This window comes from Sinocyclocheilus anshuiensis, unplaced genomic scaffold (genome assembly GCF_001515605.1).
Source record: "Sinocyclocheilus anshuiensis isolate Anshui unplaced genomic scaffold, SAMN03320099.WGS_v1.1 scaffold1148, whole genome shotgun sequence".
NCBI lineage: Eukaryota > Metazoa > Chordata > Actinopteri > Cypriniformes > Cyprinidae > Sinocyclocheilus > Sinocyclocheilus anshuiensis.
In genome coordinates, this window is record NW_015548259.1 from 366,387 (window position 1) to 388,470 (window position 22,084).

At 35.8% G+C, this 22,084-nt stretch overlaps 1 protein-coding gene across 2 annotated transcripts in view; it reads right to left on the reverse strand.

Moving 5' to 3' along the window:
- Positions 1–22,084, reverse strand: part of LOC107655515 (interleukin-1 receptor accessory protein-like 1-A) — an 82,715-nt gene that overhangs the window by 28,407 nt on the left and 32,224 nt on the right. For both annotated transcript variants that reach the window (XM_016443014.1, XM_016443013.1), the window contains exons 3-5: positions 7,466–7,751; positions 3,809–3,995; positions 2,593–2,746 (exon numbers count right to left, since the gene is read on the reverse strand). In XM_016443014.1, the coding sequence (XP_016298500.1) occupies positions 2,593–2,746; positions 3,809–3,995; positions 7,466–7,751 (627 nt within the window). The remainder of the gene's footprint in view (positions 1–2,592; positions 2,747–3,808; positions 3,996–7,465; positions 7,752–22,084) is intronic.

The window sequence follows — 22,084 nt, forward strand, 5'->3', positions numbered from 1 at the left end:
TCTACTAAATGACTAAATGTAAATGTACCATTTTACTATTTATCTGTCCCATTACTATAATAATCAGCTTCTGTGACTGATATTTAGAGTTTACACCCAACTACACACAAACACGCTCACCCAGGAAGTCATTTCTTCACCGTTTGTGTGTGCGGGTGTGTGCAATGCGCACGATTAACTGTTTAAACACACATTTTTGGCCCTCTGCCTCGAGAGAGGATGTACAATAGCACCGATTCACATCATCGGCTGTGTATTTTTGTAGGTCAGTTTCACGCTTCAAATTTTGAGACATGCATGCGCACAAAAAGGCACAAAAACCCACCGCTCCAATCTTTGTTGTCGAAACCCATGTCCGCAGTAATAGACTGTCTGTAAGCACTCAAAAACAAGAAAATTATTCCGTGTTCTTCCGCTAACTTCCTCCCTCAGGCGCACAGGCAGCTCCACCAGATAACCCGCTGCAGAGATGTACCATTGAGGCAAGTTTCTGTAGCAATTATAGAGACGTACTGCTGTAACCAGCTCAAAACAAATTGAGCTATAGTGCTATGATTCTGCTGTAACTGCTATACGACTCCTAACATCAAAACTCTGCCTCCGTGACGAGGGTTAAATTGAGCTATGGACTAAATTTTACTGTTAATGGTGGTTTTTCCGTTGAGAATCATTTGCCGTCCTGGACTATAAGTTCCATCCAGGAAATCGTCCCTGAGAGTCTAATGCCATCCTAAAATAGGCTTTAAATGAGTACGGGAAGAGAGGCGGCGAGTGTTTTAATAGGTTTCAACCGAATGAGGGCTTACAAAGGGAGAGAGAATAACGTCTGACCTCTTTTCACCTGTACGTGCCGTTTTATTGACGTACTATAGTGGCAGAAAGGACCGAATTCGCAAGGGGCCAATAAGAATCTGTTTAATCGTAGACAGAGATGTTAAAACATAAATATATAGATGAAAATGACCTTTTCACTGCCAGCTTAGTGTTGTGTCTGTATAAATGTCATACTCTATCTTTCTCTCTATCTCTGTTATTGTGTGTGTAGAGCAGTAATAGAGGTCAAATGTGTGTAGTGGGTAGTGCACATCCTCACGACATATATGAGCAGTTGTACTCATGGGAACACAGGTCTGGCCTTGTGTCAGAATTCAATCTCATTCCCCCTCACTGTCCCTCTCGACTATCCAAAAGGACAAAAGCTTTTAAATAATACAAAAAAATGGCTGTGTTAACATGAACCACTTCATCACCACATTTAACATTAAAATATACTGTACATTATTTAAATCTGCAATGTGTAATTTCTGTGGCACTAAATGCAACTTTTCTGATGAAAATGTGCATGGTGCCAGTCTGGCCAAAATTCGTTGCCTATTTGTAAAATGTTTGTAATTTTTTACAGAAAAATACTGTAAAGATACTGTAAAAAATGTTAACTGGTTAAATGTAGGTTACCTTATCATATACAGTGAAAATTTGTAAATGGTTTTAGCATCATATTATATGCAATTTTACTGCAAAATACAGTAAATACCAGTACAGTACAGCAAAAACTATAAATTAAGATATCTATTATGAAAAAAAAATTTAAAAGACATTTCTAAAGTCCCTGCGTTGACTATATTTTATATAAATAATTTTGTTTCTTCTAATTTTTGTTATCAGTAATGTACATTAAGGTGTTTTGTGGTATGTTTTGTTATTTAGTGAATGTTTATTGCATTACTGTAGAATTTTTGTTATCCTGTGGTGTTTTGTCTTTGTTTGTATGAATTGTTGCATCGCTTATGTAGAAGTATTGCCCATGTTTTATGAATAGGCCACTTACAATGAACCTGATTCATCATGTACCATGCATACCATTGGATTATAGTTATGGTGTATTATTATTATGATTTGTGCTAAAGAGCTGATTTTGGCACATTAACATAACTTCATGAAAAATACAGTTATACAGTAAATTGTAAAATATACAGGGGGTAATTTGCCATCCTGTAATACATGAAAAACAAATGTCACTGTATATTTTATGGTGAATTTCTGGCAACCACAGCTGCCTTTTTTTTTCTGTAAATTTAAAAGGATATGTTTTCAAGTAGAGCTCATACAATGAGTTATTAGTGTTTGTTGATTCTTTTTTAAAATCTCTAATTAAAACTAATGAAAGAATAAATCAAAGTGGCAAAGCAAAAGAAACAAACACTCAACAAACACTCTCATTCTAAGCCATATGATTATATTTTATCCACGGAACACAAAAGGATACAAATGAGGGATTGAGGAATCCAAAAACGTCCAAAGTAGTCCATATGACTCATGCACTATATTTTGAATCTTCTAAAATCATATGTTAGCTTTTTATGAGGAACAGACTGAAAAGTTATTCACTGAAAAACTTGTGCATTAATGACACATGCAGGAAAGTCACTGTTAACAAAAGCATGGCACAGTGAATGCAACTGAAACCAAATGAGAAGCAGAAAGAATAATACCTCACACACTTCAAAAAACAACCGACCCCTCTAAGCGAGACTATCAGAGCAAGTGCTCTCACACACAGACACACACTGAAGAGACGTCACACGGTACTACCTGTCACGCTCAGATAGGTCGTCCTCCGCACCAGGAAGCCTCCAAAAACCAGCTCACAGGTGTAGTTGCCGATGTCATCCTCCCTCACTTCCTGTATGGAGAGCATGTCTGCGGTCTGCAGCACACTGCTCCTCCACTGCTGCACGTTACACTCCTGCACACCCGCAGGCAAAGAGAAAAAGAGATAAATTATATGTGACCCTGGACCACAAAACCAGTCATAAGGGTCAATTTTTATAATATTTTTGAATAAATAAGTTTTCCATTGATGTATGGTTTGTTAGGATAGGACAATATTTGGCCGAGATACAACTATTTGAAAATCTGAAATCTGAGGGTGCAAAAAAATCTAAATATTGAGATAATCGCCTTTAAAGCTGTCCAAATTAAGTTCTTAGCAATGCATATTATTAATCAAAAATTAAGTTTTGATATATTTACGGTAGGAAATTGACAAAATATCTTCATGGAACATGATCTTTAATTAATACACTAATGCTTTTTGGCATAAAAGAAAAATCAATAATTTTGACCCATACAATGTATTTTTGGCTATTGCTACAAATATACCCCAGCGACTTAAAACTGGTTTTGTGGTCCAGGATCACATATAGAAACAAAGAGATGAAACTGCACCATATACATTTGTATATACTGTCATAATGATAATACTCAATAAGAATAGATTGCGCTTGGTGACAGCATGCAAATCGAGCAACGGCACAAATGTGGCCCAAAAAAATCAGAGCTAAACACAGTTTGCAGGCTGGAGTTCCTGATCTCGCAGGTTACTGCTGCAACACTGCGATCTAGACACCTGAATGGACTCTTTAAAATGCAGAAAGTGCTCTCAACTGTATTTTAGAACACTTTTTAATCATAATTTGATAAATGACTGCTGCCATGATCAATTGAAAATGTACATAAACAGTCTATTTTAAATAATTTTCTGTTTACGGTTGCATGTGCAGTAAAAGCACAATGTTAATTGCCCTAGGCAAATAGCACTGACTTACTGGCATAAAGTATAATAACCCTAATTTACATAAAAAGAACGTGTGTTTGCTCTGAAAAGAACGACAATGACTTCATTTAAATTCTCAGGGGGCAGGTGCAGTGATGCTGGATCGCAGGTGGTTTGTGAATGAGACGCTGGTTTGTGTTCTGAACGGTGCAACTGTTTAGTGAATTCACCACACAGTATCTCCCACTGTACCTTGTACCACATTATCTGTGGTTTTTCTCCAGGCTGAATGTAATCCTGGATATCAGGACAGGAGATGTCTTTACTCTTGCCCAGTTCTCCTTTCTCAGTGTAGCGCAGTTTTGAGTTATAACATCCTGCTGTGTCATTATCAGCAACCAACAGAGTCATAGACACCTTCATACAAAACGTGGAATTCCTGTAACACACACACAGAGTATATAAACTGTGCTATCCGTAATCAGATTAACACATACTCATGAGAGACATCACTGATCGTGAATTTGTTATCATCTCACAGAGCCTATACACTAAACAAATTATACGAGAATAAAACATGATTTTATTTGTAATTCAACCATGATATATGTAATCTGACCATGATGGAACAAAATTTGTCTGCAATTTTCATGTAGGGCTCCAAATAATTAGTGTTTTACTGATGGAATATAAGTAGCAAATAGAATTAAACGTTTTCTAAAAGGTTTTAAAGGGTCGTTTTATTTATTTTTTTATCACTTTCCATTTTCCCTGAGGTCCACTTATAATGTAAGTTAATGTTTTTCAGCAGAAAAACGTCAAATTTAGTATCCTACACTCTCTATGACCCTTAATTAAATTGGATGTTTTTTTGTTTTTTTGCTGCTGTGCCTTTAAGACTATGAAAGATGTGAAAGTACAGAATGAAATGTTATTGCAGTTCTAAGTTCTGAAAACTGTATGTTTTCATATTATTATGAGCATTTATTTATTTATTTAATTAAAAAACTTGATTTCTCATTATATGACCCTGCTTTTTTTTTTTTTTGCATTAAAGTCAGTCAAACAAAATTACACAGCCGCAAACACATATTCACACAGTTCTATACACACACTCTATAACTCAGAAGCATTGCAAGTCAACACACACTTCTCTGCATTGATGAGTGTGTCTCCATTTAAACTGCATTAGTGTTTGTTTTGTCCAAGGGCTTTGAGTTTAATAGCTGCTGATAAGATTTGTTGAAATTTGACCTTTTCATTGTAATGACCTCACACCTCCTACCGGTTTACCGTGGTTACAGAGTGCTTGGGGTGGCAACCTGCAATGCACTTGTCTCTTGTAAAATGCATAAACAAATTCAGCAAAAAATAATAAATAAACAAACTATACGCTGTCTTTCTCTCTGCCCTATTAACTGTATAGCAAAGACTATTTTTACACTCTCACTGTTTTCAGACACCCGCATATGTCAGCACAGTCTTTTTTTTATCACCCTATAAACCTAAAAAGAAAACTAAAATATCTGCTCTCTTCTGCCGGTGTGTTGCTGAAAACTACTGTTTATGGTTTAATCAGGTCAAAGCCAGTCTCAGAGGAAACAGAACAACAACAACTCCAATTTCCCGTTGCTAACTGGGTTCTTAATAAACAAAGCTCTTTAGCTCTGTTTTAAATCTAGTGAGCTGCTTACATAGACAGCTTCCTTCTTAGGCAGCATCCTAACTGAACTGGAATCTCATAAGTGACTGATTTTACAACTAGCGGTCATTAATTGATTCCAGGGGATCTGTGTTTGGCCAGTTATTTTAGGCTTTAATCCACTGCTGGTAAATTGACAAAAATGGTTGTTTACTCAATTGCCGGCTATTCAAAATGAGTCAAGCATACTGACTAAATCCTATTGCTTTTGCAAGTAACATATAACTCATCAGAACTTCATTATATTACACTGATGTGAAAAAGTCGAAATTACGAGCTAAATCTCTTAAGGGCTGTTCATACCACGAACCGATTCACACCGATAACTATAATGGTAAATGCAAGCCCCTTTCACACATACAGTCTTTCCTGGCAAATAACCAGTAAATTACATTAAGGAGATCATGTGTGAACAGGACCTTTTCAAAAATACTGGTAAATTCCATCTGGCAATTTACCGGTATGAGAAGTTGTAACATTACCAGTAAATTAACAGTAATGTGTTCTGCGTGAACGCAGAACGAGATTACCGGTATGAGCATGTGTGAGTTCAGAACGTGCTGATGTAAGACGTCTACTCTGGGCAAATCATAACATTCTGACGCTTTTACTCTGCGATGTTTACGTAAGTCAAAGAAATGTCTAATATGATGTCTCTGGGCCAAAAGCAGCTGCATGAATGTGAATGTTTGACACAAAAATAAGAAAACACTGACCATGTATACCCCTCCATGTTTACAAACACAACACCGGGAGGCGCAGCGGTTTAGAGGTAATTTCCAGTTAATGATATTACAAAATTTACTGGTATATTGAAATTTATTGTGTGAACGGTGCTTTACCAATAAAAAGATGGAACGCCGTTGCCTGTGTGAACAGCGCATTTTTGTCGTTCCGGTAATTTTACGGCAACTTACTGGTATTACTGTGTGAAAGGGGCTATAAAGTTTTAATAATTGTTCTAATGTTCTAATTGTTTGATTTATTTTTTATTTTTTTTGCTGATGAATGATTAAAACATTGGAAAACAGAATCCATTCAACTTAACTGACAGACAACGTAACTGCAGTGCATGCTTATAAACAGAACTTGAATGTCTGTTGGTGTGGGTACTAATATACTGTATATAATAATATAGTTATTGTTATTGGTGTGAATGGGCCTTTATAAAGAGCATAAAAATACTAATAAAATGTTTTTTTACCAATTCCGTTAAGTATTGCATGAAATTTATTTATTTAAAGGGAATATTCTTCACAATATTCTTCCAATATTCTTCACAATTTATTTTGTGTTCCACAGAGGAAAATGTCACACAAGTTTAGAAGAACTATCCCTTTAAAATGTCTCACAACTTGTTTGCCATCTTGGATGATTATTTTCCCAGATGCATTCTGGTGGGAATGTTTTCTTTGCAATTGATACATTTGATGCTGCCTTAGAAATAAGGTGCCTTTTAAAACCACTTTCACATTGGAAGCATGTGTATAATTCCTTAAAATATTCTCTAAAAGGTCTCTGTGTTTTTGTGTACAGTACAACACATGAAAAAATTATTACTGTACTCTGAAATATTTTATTTTTCCTACAAGAATGCTAGAAATTACGGCAGCACAGTATTTAAAATGCACTCTTTTCCTGTTTCTGTCTGTCTGTTTTCAGCACACACACACACACACACACACACACACACACACACACTAAGTGTGACATTCTGTGATGCAAAAGTGAATATGATGAGTAGATTATGTGCTTTGACCTCAAGTCAGTCGGAACCTGAGCAAATGAGGACCCTGGAGAGTTGCCTGACTGTTTAATATGTGTGAAAGTGGCCTGCGGCATGATGGGAGCGTGCCGGAGTGTCAGTGTTTGATTGATGGATGACAGAACGTCTTACTGTCCTCTGCCGTTGCTCACTTATTTCACTTCCAGTTTTACTGTCTCTGAGAAGCTTTGGATACAGACACACAACTCTCTCACACACACAACACATGCAGACACTAATACACACACTAATTTTCTCAGCATGGCGCTTTTCTTGAAGGCTTTGAAAGACAATCAAAAAACATCAAAGGAAGAAGTTAAGCATGTTCCCCAATCCGGCTAATGTCCGAAAGGCAGAGTGTGTGTGTGTCTCCTTGTGGATTAGCATATCTAAGCGTATGAGTGTTCACACATACACATGTGCAGGCGTCCCTCTCTCTCACCTCAGAACGCAGGAGTACAGACCGGCGTCCTGCAGCTCGGCAGGCCGAAACCAGATGGCGTCTTCCTCTTTGCTCATGCGTACCCCATCAAAGGAGATGGGTTCCTCAAAGTCACCATGTCCCAACCCAGAACTCCGGTACCACATCAGACTTAGTCCAATGCTCTGTGCCTGGGTGTAGTTGGCTCTGATATAACCGTAAAACAGAGCACACTTTATCCTCACTGGCTCTCTGTGTAACACCCGGTACTTCAGATAGTCCACGGACCAATCAGTGCAGCCGTCCACTGCAGAAAGACAGGAGGACAGAGATATTAGTCTCCATACCTTTAGAAATGTTCTTTATTAATTGACCATTTGGCCAAACCGCAAAACATTAAACATTTAAAATAAGCAAATAATGACAGAATTGATTTTTCAGGTGCAATATCTCTTTTAGTTACATTATTTTTCATTGAGGCAAATTATTTAATCCATAAACACACATTAGACCCTGTAGGTTAAAAAAAACTCATTAATTTTTGCAGATAAAGCTTCAGATACAAACACAAAGACAAATTTTGAGCTATTTAAATGCAGATGTTTTTTGTCAGAAAATCTCATAATTATTGAGATGTTAAGTCAATATGAGTCAGAGTTCATTTTAAAGCTTGGTTGCTATAGAGAAGTTAACCCATGCAACTAATTATACACAAACAAATTATGTTTTATTGTTGTAGTTAACTGCTGTGTTTTATAATGTTTGCATATGCAAGTACGTGTGTGTGTGTTGGGGGATTGCTGTGCGCATGTGTGTGTGTACACGGGAGATGGAATGAGCTTGTAATAAAAGCAGTTAATTGCTTTTTGAAACTCTGGAGATGAAGAATATAGAGCTATTAAAATCTGATAGGACAGTCAAATAATCTACTGTAGCCTTTACATCCAGTTTATATAAAAAACCCAAAAACCTAAATAGGCCCCATATTTTATATAATGTGATTTTGCCCCCAACAAAATCAACATTATATTTATGTTTATTACATCATTTGAGATACTGAGGTACTGGTGGCCTTGAACAGTGATGATTGATGTAACTCTATCTGATTTTCTTTCTAAGTACAAAGCCAAAAATAAAAAGACCAAACTGAGACAAATACTATAGCAATTTAGAAGCAATGCACTTTTTATATATTGAGTGCACCAGTATTAAATTTCAAGCAGTATATTGATTTTGAGATTAATTCATAAATCAACAGTAAAACATACAGGGGAATCACTCAACTGTAATGGAAACGTACCTTGCCTTACAGAGCCCTTTCTACCAGACCAGATACTTTAAAATAACTTTTATTGTTGTAACTCAACTAGTCAGATTTAATCAGAAATGTTAATTGAATTAGAATACACAGTATTACAAACATGTTACTTATGAATTTACTGCAAATATACATAGAGTTTGTAAGTTCATGCACATGAATCGAGAACACATTTTTTTAAATGAATGTGCTTCCACTGAACATATGGTTGAGTGTTTATATGTATAGTGGTCAGAGTATTTATGCTTCATTTTTTTATACGAGCATGCATCGCCTTTGCACGTATACATGAAGATTGCATTAGGTTAAAGGGATTGAGTTTGCACTAATGGATATACATTAAGTACATTGAGCTTACACTTAGCTTCAAAATAATATACAATAAAAATAGAAAAAGCTAGCCTAATCAGTTATTTAATGTTGTTTAATACTATTGTTTTTCTCTCAGTTAATCTTTCCAGTGTGAACAGTTATGGTGCAACAATCTAGATCCTGTTAGAACAAAAACATTGGCTGTAACAATTAGTGTTAATTTCACACTTGACAATTAGTTGTTTTTGACAAACTGGCTTTGCCAAAAATGTCTACATTCAGAGTGATCTGTCTGCTTTAAAGACACATCATATTGTTCTCAGTCATTTTAGCTATAAAAGCTTGTGTGTATCCACCATAAAAAGCAGTTTTTTGGCCAATGCTGTGGAAAAACGCAGAGTAATAATAATAATAATGTTGTAATTCTGTGTTTAATGGTACCTTTCTGAAAATGCTGATAGTATTGCAGGTGAGTATCTGGAATACACTGAATGCTCTATGGTATTTGTTTGATTGATTGATTGATTGAGATCAACCACCTTGAAAGTAGAGCTCCAAACCTAAATAATCAACTTTGTAATTGGCAATCAATCAATTTCACCCAATTAGAAAGAAATGAAACAATAGACTGTAACAGATTTATTTTATTTATTAAATATAAAGGCATGTTTTGTTGTCATTTGAAAACATTATGCCTCATGTCGTGTTATTTAAATGTGTTGTATTTTAACCACTGTAAAACAAGCTGAAACATTACAAGTAAGGAAATACACATTTGCAATGCTTTTCTTTAAGGATAGTCACGGTGACCTTGAGAAACTGGAACCATGGATGAAACTTTAGAGACAAGAACTTCCTTTTGTCACATTTTTTTTCAGCAGCACTATATTCATAATATTTGGTTTTAGACTATTTTAGTTGTTTTTGTTTGTTTTAGAGTAGTATGCAATCTCTGTCAAAAAACAAAATGGGTAACACTTTCTATGAAGCCCGTATTTATAATACATTATAAGGGTATTCTTAAGGCATTATAATGAATGAATAACGCATTATAAAAAAATCTTATATGTTGTAGCATCTCATAAATAATCATAAGAACAGTTTTAATGTATTATAATACTTACTTATTTGTGGTTATAGCTTTTAAGGGTACGATGATTTATAACACACAATGAATATGTCGCATCCACTTAACTTACAATTAATTATATTTCCCATAGTTATAACGCATTATAAGTCTCATATCTTACCATTGTTTAAGATCTGCACAATAGTACCTCTTATTAGCATTTTGTACTGTAAAATGACAAACACAAAGTCTTCATGAAAACATCCAAAAGGCTTTATAATGTGGTCTTATTATTTAGAAGTGGTCTTCACCACTTGTACCTTCACTTTACTTAAAGCAGACAAAGACCACTTATAAATAATAATAATCATTTTTTTCTCTAACAGCCATAAAATCAGATATCACATCAGATGAATGTTTTCACATTTGCATTGAACTATTTTTATTGTAATATCAGTATGGTTATTTTGATGGTACCTTTAGACAACTGTTGATAAGTAACTTTGCAACTACATGTCAAATAGCAGTCATTGGAGTATTAGTAGTATGTCTGCTAAATATAAAACTTTATTTTGATGGTTCACCATGTCAGGGGTTGCCAGGCGAAGGAGCTTGAAGGAGTACGAAGGAGGCAGATATCAAATAAACAGAGTCTTTTAATAAATCCACTTGGGAAAAACCAGGAGAAAACAACTTCTTTACATGACGGAGACAGGACAAAGAAACTGAGGAAAGGCAGGGCTATTTATACAAAACCAAATGATGGACTAATAAGATGACTAATGCAAGACAGGTGGAAACTAATGAATGATGATTAACTAAATGAGAACAGCAACTGAACCAAATAAGGGCAGACAGGAACTAAACAGAAACAAACACGTGACACCCCAACAGACATGCGCTTGTGCGTGCCTCAAAAGAGGGCTTACAATGACTTACAAAGATACATAACAGCTACAAGAGTATGCAATACTTGCTTTATGCAAGCACTATATAGGATAAATCACTATACAGGATTTACCCTATTATACTTTATCGACACAAATTGATAGGTGAAACAACAAACAGCCACCCACAAATAAACAGAGCATCAGGCTGTCTTTGAGTTCACATGAACAACGGTTAAAGTTACTCGTCGTCAGGCTACAGAAGAATACCATAATTCCTCCGTTCAATTAGGCCTAAGACATCGAGAGTCACGCAGACCTATAACAACCCAGCCACAACACATAATTGCGAATAACATGCCTTACCTTAACACAGAATCGACCACAGAGTCCAATGTTTATATTTTTTCTACGAATCTTTGAGTTAACATGTACTAAACATGAGTGGAATTTGCACCGCAGCGCCCCCCACACCTTGATGCTCATGACAAGAATAGCATGTATAGTTATCTTTATTGAAGTTAATTAGGTTTAAATCACCGTCATGCTTGAATGAATGTTATTTTTGCAATTTTACACATAATAATCCACGATGATCACATTACAAAAAACTGAAATTGCACGTCAAAATAACACACAGTGAATATTTTTTGAGACCCCCCAAAATGTCACAAATCACGTTTTCAGGACGGTAGTTTCAAAGTTGTTTACAGTCAATACACTAAGGGGACCATGAAAATAAAATGTAATGTAATATCAAAAAACATTGAATTTTTTCATTTGAAAGTATTTCAAGAACCAAAAATTGTGCATGTAAATGTAGCCACTGTCACGATATGAGATAATCCATTATAAATTAAATGGATTTAACATGGTATTAATTGTGTTATAAATCATCATACTCTTAAAAGTTATAACCACAAATGTGTAAATATTACAATGTATTATAATTGTTGTTATGATTATGATTAGGTTTTTTTATAATGCATTATTCATTAATTATAATGACTTAAGAATATTATTATTATTTCTTATTCCAGAAAAGAAAAGCTCTTGTCATCGAGCACAGTCCTCTGTGTTGCTGGTTGACTGCATTGCCCTTGACCAAATTCACAAATGGCTAAATCCGTCTCTGTAATAACTTCCCAATTGTGTTCAAATTAAGTGAAACGCCTTGCAGAACATTTTCTCCCCGATGTGGAGGACAGAACATCCACACATTATTTTGCTTTCTGTCGATGCTAAAAGGTGTGAAAATAAACAACATAAACTGTGCGGAAATGCTTAGTGACATACTGCTCATGTACAATATGCACCCCTCAAGACGTTTTCCTTCATGCCGAAACCAGATGCTCATCGCTTGTGAAAATGCTGAGGCAATAGATGGCAGTTTGCTGAATCTTTTAAATGAATATGATATCGAATAAAAATTATTTGATGACATTCACATTCTGCCAAATCAATTATATATAATATGACAATTACATCACCCTTCTCTCCAACTCCACTCTCCTTCTTTCTCCATCTCTCACTGTTTTCTATCTGTTTTGTCTTACAACTGTCTTGCATCAGTATGCTGTAACTGTACTGTGTGAAATGACTCTACTAAACCCTGTTAACCTCTTCAGGTGTCATCATACCCTGCTCTCCATTAGTCCCTGTTCTCCAGTTCTGCCACTGTCCCTGGTGCTGAAGTCCAGCTGTTTCATTTTATTTTCATGTCCTATTGAGATCAACTTTACTTTTTTATGTTTGTAAACACAGAGACTTGAATGATGTTCGCTTAAAATAAGAAAAGCAATTTTGATATTAACATCTTATTTTTATTTGAATTTCATTAAATCAGTTCATCAGATCTTAATCAAATCCCAACAGAAACATATGACTGAAGCTTTATCTCTCTGTTTTGCCACAATGCAGACATGCACTTTAGAAAAGTGCCTATCCATTTTAGTAACATTGTTTCGGTTTATGGTCAATATGTTCCCTGCAGAAACAACTGCAATTGTATTGGTACAGTTTGTAATCTAATCATGCAAAAAATGTTTTCATTCCTTTCATATGTAATTCTAAATTGATTCCTATTATATATATATATTCCTATATACATAACCTATATACTGTTTATGCACTAAACAATACACAGTATTGGTACAGTGTGTACACCAATCAATCTCATCATCTAATCATGCATATTCGAGCATTACAAAAGTAGGAATGCTTGAACTGATCAAATGTGACATTTATAATGTTACAAAAGCTTTTTTCTATTTCAAATAAATGCTGTTCTTTTGAACTTTCTATTCATCAAAGAATCTAATTTTTTTAAATCATGTTTTTGATACATTTTTATTTCATTTATTTATTTAGCAGGCCATGAAAAGTGGGCATTACAAACCAGAATGGGACCAGACCAAAAATTGCTAAAATAAGTATTTGGGTATTGGCTAACAATACTCAATAAATCATGCAGCATAAGTGAAACGAGCAGACAAATTAGGAAAAATTACAAAGAGCAAAAGCGATTGTTTTCTTTGAAATACCGTGCACTGATGAATTGTTCACAATAAGACCAGGAACTTGCATTCAAAAAGTAAACAGGCTCCATCTTCATTTCATATTGAATTAAAGTGTATTTTTCAAGCTATTAAAATATTATTATAGTATATTTTTCATGGCCTTGAGGTCTCTGGGACCCCAAACAGAACATGAGTGTTAAATCTAAAAGGGGCTGTGAGTCACATCACGCTAATAACACAGTCAAAGAGAGATGAGGCAATTACATAGTCATATTAAACCTGAACGCATTGACCCAATAAACTACCGGTACATGCCTATACACTACAGGCCTGTGGCTTTCAAATGCACACATGCAAACACACAGTTAGCTTTGGTTGGCTGCACATTACGCAATGATTTCCAGATGTATGAGGGCTGAGGTATGTAGAGACAAGCTTCCACTCTAATGTCAGGTGTGCTTTAAACGGCTCCCCACCGCTATAGGAAACTCTGACCTTTTTATATGTAAGCAAAAGGGGGAAAGCAAGAGAAGGAAGGAGAAAGAGAGATGCTTCATCTGTATCTCCAGCTAAGAACCCTACATTTCTTTGCCCAAGCGATGCTAACAAGCCAAGCTTCCCTGAGGCACTCTGGATAACAGATAAAAGAAACGAAATGGAATCAAACTGGAATCAACTGCATTACTTCTCCCTTCCACCCTTTCTCTCTCTTGGAACACTCGGATCACTCGCACACCTGAAACCTGCTTCTTTCCCCCAATGCCTCTTTCTCCTACATTCACTTCACAAATATATCCAATCATGCTCGATTCCTCTGCATGTACATGCTTTTCTCTCCCGTCTCCCTCTGCATTCCCCATTCTCTTTTCATCCTCTCATCTACCCCTACCCCAACTATCTTGTTTTTCACTGCTAAATGAACGATAACGAGGTCGTTGTCTCTGGGGTGAGGTCCCTTATGTAAGCCTATAAAACATTCACATGTTCTCAGGCCTGCACAACCTACTGCACTAAAACAGTCAAGAGAAAAACAGGAGGTTGAGAAAACGAACAAGAAGTTGATTGAACACTCCCCCTCTTTCTCTCTCTACACTCCCCTTCCTTCCCATTGTGTAAGATAAAACAACCAGCTTGCAAATCATTAAGATTTTGGATGCATTTCATGCAAATTACATCTGAATCCCTCCACGCACATGCACACAATCCTATCTCGGGTCTCTGTAGCGGTGCACTTTCATCTCTCTGAAGCTCCGTGTGACAGGGCTGCGTTCACATTGCAGCTGAATGTGGCCTAAATATGATTTTTCCCTTCATATTTGACACAGATCTGTTTTTTTTCTTGATGACATTGTAAACAAAAACCTGAAAATTACATTTTCGTGGGATACATGCTGTATACCTGTTATACATAACATTTAGATATAATTATCTAGGTTTAATTATCTTTTATTAGATATAAAATGATACAAATTTCTGAAGGATCATGCGAGACTAGAGAACTGTGTTCTTGAATGCTTTGCCATCATAGGAATAAATGACATTTTATCTATTGCTGTTTTTACTGTATATTTTGGATCTAATAAATGCAGCCTTGGTGAGCATAAGAGACTACAATTGAGATATTTTAACAATATATTTTCGTCATAATATTAATGACCAAAGGATATTGTTTGCTGGGGTGTTTCTAATTGTTTGTATAATAAAATGCTCTCTATATTGATGTCTCTCTAATACCACCTGTCACCAACTAGCTATAACGAATAGTAAATCATGGTTTTGCCAGGCTGTGATGTACTACTTAAAAGCAGTTGGCTATTTGAAAAAGCATAAGCCTTTTGATTTGTTCTGCCCCAGCTACCCATTTCAACAGGAAATATGTCAAAACAAGAAAGAAAATTGTGTTTCTTAAACCATTTCATGCAGGCTTTAATGGCAGTAAAAGTAAAGCGCTGCTTTGAAACCGTGAAAACATTTCAAGGAGGTTGAATCACGGCTCTGGCCTTGAGACAGATATTAGATTTTTAGTCCAGTTGAGGTTTTGTTCCTTTGAAGGGTCATTAGTAAAAATGAGCCATTTGTGATGAGGAATTTTCACATTAAAATGCATGGTTTATTAAAATGAAACTGAATACAAAGAGATTAGTGTTATCTCACTGTGTGCTTACTCTAAGAGGTTTTTATTTGTTTGTGTGTGTCCCCTAAGTAAGGTACTAATGATCACTTGACTGTTTAAGACGCCAACTGTCTTGAGCAATTCCATGTCTGTGTGAACGCAAATGTGAGTCAATCACCCAAACCTCAATGAGTTTAAGCTTGTAGCTGCCGCAGAAAGGTTGTTTGGCTTCTTTCTGTGTGAGATGTGTTCAGCAGAAAGACTGATGAATCAATCTGCATTTACTTAGATTTACATACAAATACACACAGATATAATTATTAATTAAAGTACAATTAATTAATTATATGATTCTACTATAAATTTTATGATTCATTTTAAAATATTTTAAATAATTATAATAATTATAAGCACACACTAATAATTATAAACACATATAAACACACACATATATTCATATTGTATATTCAATATTGATTCCTATTATAATTATATTAATATATATGATCACATGGTTCGTTTTTCATAGAACTGCATTGTAACTGCATTACTGCACACATTTTTTTTTTGTGGGGGTTTTAGAATAAATTAATTTCTGTGTTATCCAACTGCATCTCACAGATTCTGTCAATAATGCTTAACTTCTATTGAATCTGTAAGATTCCCTTTTTCCTCCTTTTAAAGAAAATTAACTGCTGACATTTCAATTAATTAAATCATATGTACAGTATGTACAGTGCAAACATCTTGTCAATTTAAACTGCAGTTATAGGGCTGACCTGTGCATGTATGTTTATGTGAGAGATTTTAAAGGAAGAGGAGGATTTGCAAATGTGTGGCTTGCAGACTCGTGTGTAATTCAGCGCAGTATCGATCATGCTACAGGACTGTCAGGTCAAGGAATTCCGCCTCCACACGCACCTCAAATGCACAACACACAAACAAAGCACGGGCCTCTAGTGAGATGTGTGTGGTTTAATGTTTTAAATGCTGCCCAGATGCTCTGCGCATAAAGGAAGGATATTAAATAAATAAAAGGGAAAGAGGATGAATAATCCTGTTAAAGATCAAACAACTCCCTCTCCTTCTCTCCCCTCTACAGTGCTCATGGGAAATAAAATGCACACACACACACAAATGAAAGCGCATATAGAACCAAATGACAGTGGTATTCCCTAGTCACAACAATACATGACTGCATTTACCTGTGAGGAAAGATTAAAGGGAGAAGAGGACAACAAATGTGAAGAAAAAAAAAACATGTTGATGTTGCCATTACTGATAATGCTGACTAGTTTTCAACAGCTAAAGCTTGGATCACTATTAATATTAGGGCTCTGTTCTAAATGATTAAACTTTGTTACTACTAAACAAAGTATTGAACTTTGGCACGTGACTCATCCTGCACCATTTGTGCTGCGGACATAAATTGTGCAGATTATTGAGTAGAGGTGTGTTATTATGTAATATATTTTCTAAGCCGGATAGACATTTTATTATTACAAATAAATGTGGGAAAAAAAATCCCAGAATTACAATGAAGGAGGGCGCTGTGTCATATCTAGAGACCAGAATATTATAGAGACTTTTTTGACTTACCCAGAACCCCCCTAGCAACTGCATCGCAATAGGCAAAAGAACACTTAAAACACCTTAGCAATAGTGAAGTCCTGGCAAATGCTCACAACATGGATAGAAAAATCAAGGTTCATGACTATTATTACTATTATTATTATTTGAATTGTTTCTGAGCAAGTGAATTAAATGCATAAAAAAATAAAGGTGTAGATAAAAAGAGAGATAATCTTACTTGATAATCATGCAATCTTCTCTCTGTGTACTTGTTTCTTATAGTTTGAGGGAATCACTCATCTTCAAGGGAGCTCTCTCTCTCTCTCTCTCTCTCTCTCTGTGTGTGTGTGTGTGGTTGGGTGGATGGAGGTGGAGAATTAGTTTAAGTGGGTTTCTGATGCTTAGATAAGAACCTTGTTAAAATGCTTCACTACAGAGTTTCCATAACTACAGACGCATTTCCAAGCAGTGAGGTCATGATTAACACATCAGATTGGTGTTTCGCCCTAGAATAAAATGGCTACATGTAGAAAAAATGAAGAAGAAAAAAAGAATAGAAAGAATGAGTAGAATAAGAATAATTCTGTCATCATTTATACACCATCATGTTGTTACAAACATGATTGATTGTTTTTCTTCACTGCAACAGCACAAGACATGTTTAGGGTAATATTCATGCCTTTTTTCCCATACAATTACAGTAAATCATCACTGATGAGCTCCAGAAATATTAAAAATAAGGCAAAAAAGCACAATAAAGCTATATTTCGGGTCTTCTGAAATAAATGCAATAGCTCTATGAACTGTAAAAAATAGTGACCTGCAGTTGTCACCTTAAGGAGCTATTTCTACCTGATCTAACCATTAAATTCAGTTCTGTTGGTGTAACATATAATATGTAGGTTGATTAAGTGATGCTAGATAATTATATTACTTAATTATATTTTTACATTGATTATAAAAAAATGTATTTTACCACATGAAGAACTTTATGTTAACAGTTTTCTGTGTGTGAGGAAAATACAAAAATTATTTGTTATTCTTAAAAAAGTTTCTTGCCCCTGGTAACTGTCTGCAAGAGCATCTCGGACATTTTGCAGGATTTCTTTGTTTCCCACAGAAACAAACAAACAAACAACAAAAACAGGTTAGGAACCATATTAACAATTAATTTTATCTATTGTGAGAACCATTCCTTTAATGGAACAGAATTTATCTGAAATGTCAGAATCATAGGGTAACAAAAAAGAGAGATGTATATGGACATACAAGACATATGAAAAGTTTTTTTTTTAATCATAACAGTTAAGAATAAGAACACTGACTGGACTGAACAGATCTCCATCATGGTCACATGAGATGAATATTTGTTATGGAACTTGTTTTCCTCTGTAGCCATCAACCTTGAATTTACATAATTGCATAATTCAACATCTAACGGAAAAGGGAAGAAAAAGAAAGCACAGGTATTGTTTTAAGCCTCGTTTCCTCATTAATACACCCTAAAATTGGCCCTAACTAGGTCTGAATAAATATTCGTCCTCCGAAGATATTCTGTAGTCCATTATGAAATATGCTTATGGACTGCTGTTGGCCTTGAGTTATCATGTTACTGTCACTAATTGTAGGTCACCTCATCCCTCGAGGTCTCCTAACATTCACTCTCCGTCTTTGCCACTCTTACTCTCTCCTCCCGTCTCTATCACCCTCTTTCAACCAGAAGGTAGTCCTCTGTGATATTACCGTGGAATGCCCAACCACTGGAGTCAATTACAGTAATATTAAATTAACCATTGTATCTAATTTAATTCAAATGTTCTGCTTTAACAAAGAGCCATTTAAGGATATAGAGTCTATCTCGCACTTACTTAAACTGGAACATCTTAATAAGACTTGGCAAAGGCCTCTGATCAAACGCAATAAAGCAGAAGTACGCCACACGCTGTCATCCTGCCACAGGTGGGCTAGACAGACTCGAGCAGGTTTCCAGAGGCTTTTACAAACAATGAAAAGAAACCTGAAATGTGTCTAAAGCCAATTTGAAGTGTTGCAGTAAAACGTAAAGTGAGTACTTCTGAACACGAGAGAGTAAAAATGGCTTTTCAGCAGCCATTATGATCAATTCACTGCATTCAGAAATAAATACAAGAGTTTGGACAGAAAAGCCAAGAGGATTGAGTGCACTGCAAGTCCTATTTTCCATTAAATGAGAGAATGAGAGTTTCAAAGATGAAACAGTTATTTGCAATTGAGAGATATGGTATATAATCATGCTTGGAGGAATCTAAAATTCATTTTGACAATCTCGATTGGCTCTTTTGACGCACTCGCGCATTAACGGCCATTCTTTTAAGAGGAAACTCAAATGTTGGTTTCTAATTTTCCATTGCCTGCTTGAATTTGAGACGGTAATTTCTCTCTCTGATATCGAGGCAAATGCTAGTCGGTATTTAGTGCAACAGTAAATGGCTGCTTGCTTTAGACACTGAGAGCAACTGCACCCCAGTAAAACCGTCATGTTGACTTTGAGTTACCACTGCTCTCTCAGACACTTTGTGTCTTAGTGTGTGTGTTTGCGTGTGTGTGTTTGTGCTGGCTTGATGCCATGCAAATCCAATCACCCAGACCCATAAAGTGTGCATTTCCATTTCCTACTGCTCTCTGTAGAGATAGAAAGAGAGAGAGCGAGAGGAAGAGGTGGAACGGGGCTCCTTTGCTTCTCCGTGCTTTATGGTTATTTTGAGTAGGTATATTCATATAAACTCATTATGTATCACATATTTCTAAGCTGATGTGTTTTGGGTCAAACAAGTGATTTTAATCTCCCACAATGCACTGCTGCTCTTATTTACTGTTCCCATGGAGTCTCTCGGATCAGCGATCGCAAAAATCGCTTTGTCCGCCTCTAATTTGTCTTAGTCAGAAGAATGCATCAGGCAAATTGAGGACATTTCCATGACGACAAGCCGTGCCGCCCGAGTGTCTTCCTACCCACCCCTTGTTTTGACCTTTCCTCGACCGCACACAGACCTTTCAGAGTTTCCGCCAAGCTCGAGCAGGTCTCTGTCGGACAATAGTGCGACTGTTCGTCTCTGATCTTTTCCCATACCTCTCATCCACTCACCTCCGCCTCTGGCTCGCCATGGCGACGGAGGTCGAGCAGGTTCGCTGGGCAAGCAGGTGGCTTGTTAACCAATGGGAGAGAACAATTTTCTCACAGCTCAGGGGAATAATGGAAAAATTCCTTTAGTTGACTAAGATGGAGAAAAGAGGGATTGAAGTCTTTTCTATCATTGGAGGCCTTTCATTGGCTCTCATAAAGAGAGAGGGTCCGCGGGTCGCAGTAACATGACAGCGAGAGAAAAGAGAAAGACCTGAGAGAGAGAACTGAAACAAACATGGGAATAAAGAGAGAAAATCCTGAGGCCAGAGCACGGGCTAATCCATCATTAGCATTTAAAAAACAGACATAGATTGAGAGTGAGCGAGAGAAACTTGCTTAATGAGACAGGATGAACTGACACTTTGAGCGTGCGTGTGTGTTTGTGCGTGTCAGAATTGTATTGGTTTGTTTTAATTGGAATTTCTTTCATTTATACCGTCAAACTTTCACATTCACTGTATAAACACACAGATTTCCATCATTAGATATTTAGATACAAACATCTTTTGCTCACACATGCTGTATCACCCCTTAACCCTTAAAGTTTCCCTCATTAAAATGTTTTATATGTAAAGAAATAGTACTTTTGATATATCATATTAGTAGTTTAATAAAAGCTGTTTTATTTTACATGACATGAGTTGCCTCATGGGGGCTGTCATAATGAGATCACATGACCAGCTGAATGCTACTAACTTAGTCTAGGTTTTCTCTATAATACTCAACATTTCTGATTGCTAAATAAATTAATCAAAGCTAATTCTGAAAGCATTTACATATATGCTCCCATCAGTAACTAACAACATTTACATTTTGCGTGATGCTCCGTCCACACCACTAGGTGTCAGTATAAAAAGAAGACAACCTGTGCAACATAAACAAAAGATGCATCAAAGTCATGAAAATTATCTTTCAGTTGCACTTAAGCCATGTTGGAAAGATCATATTTACGACAACAATTTTTACAGGAGCTTCACAAATTGAATAAAAACTTGAACTGAACAAAAGTAAATCGGCATCTTTCTCCGGCCAAACAGGGATTTGAACGCACCTGACTTCCCAACTCGTAAAAACAAACCAGGAGGACTTGAACGAACCATTTAATATACTGCATTTCATGGATAACCAATAAAATATTGGTGAGAGAAGGGACCCAGTCAAGACAGATGCTATATTTATGCTATATAGCAATTTACAGTACAATTGCTGTTAGACAAAGAAATACAGATTTAAAAAAAAAACATAAAAAAATTTTGTGTTATGGGTTGTGAATTTTTTTTTTATTACATAACTTAAGACAGTACAACCCATTAAAAATACTGCACTTCCGCTCCTCACAGCCTTGGTTTCGTTCACGTCAAATTAAACATGGTGTCTACCTTGATTAGAGTCCATTTGCAAGGTAAATTTTGTTTTATAAGATCTTGCCCTTCCTTGAAATCACCAAATGTTCTTTTTACAAGCCTAATATGAATATTATCAGCTAAAATCTTGTAAATCGCATCAATGAATCAGCTTTAAATCAACTTAAATAATTTCTTTAGAACAGAACCATTTCACTTCTTCTGACATTTTACCCCTCGTTTCTCAAATCTCTTTTCATGAATCTGCATACAAATTTCAACATCTTCATAATCCATAATGCAAAAGACAATTAGAGCTTGTTATTTTATAACCAATCAGAGCA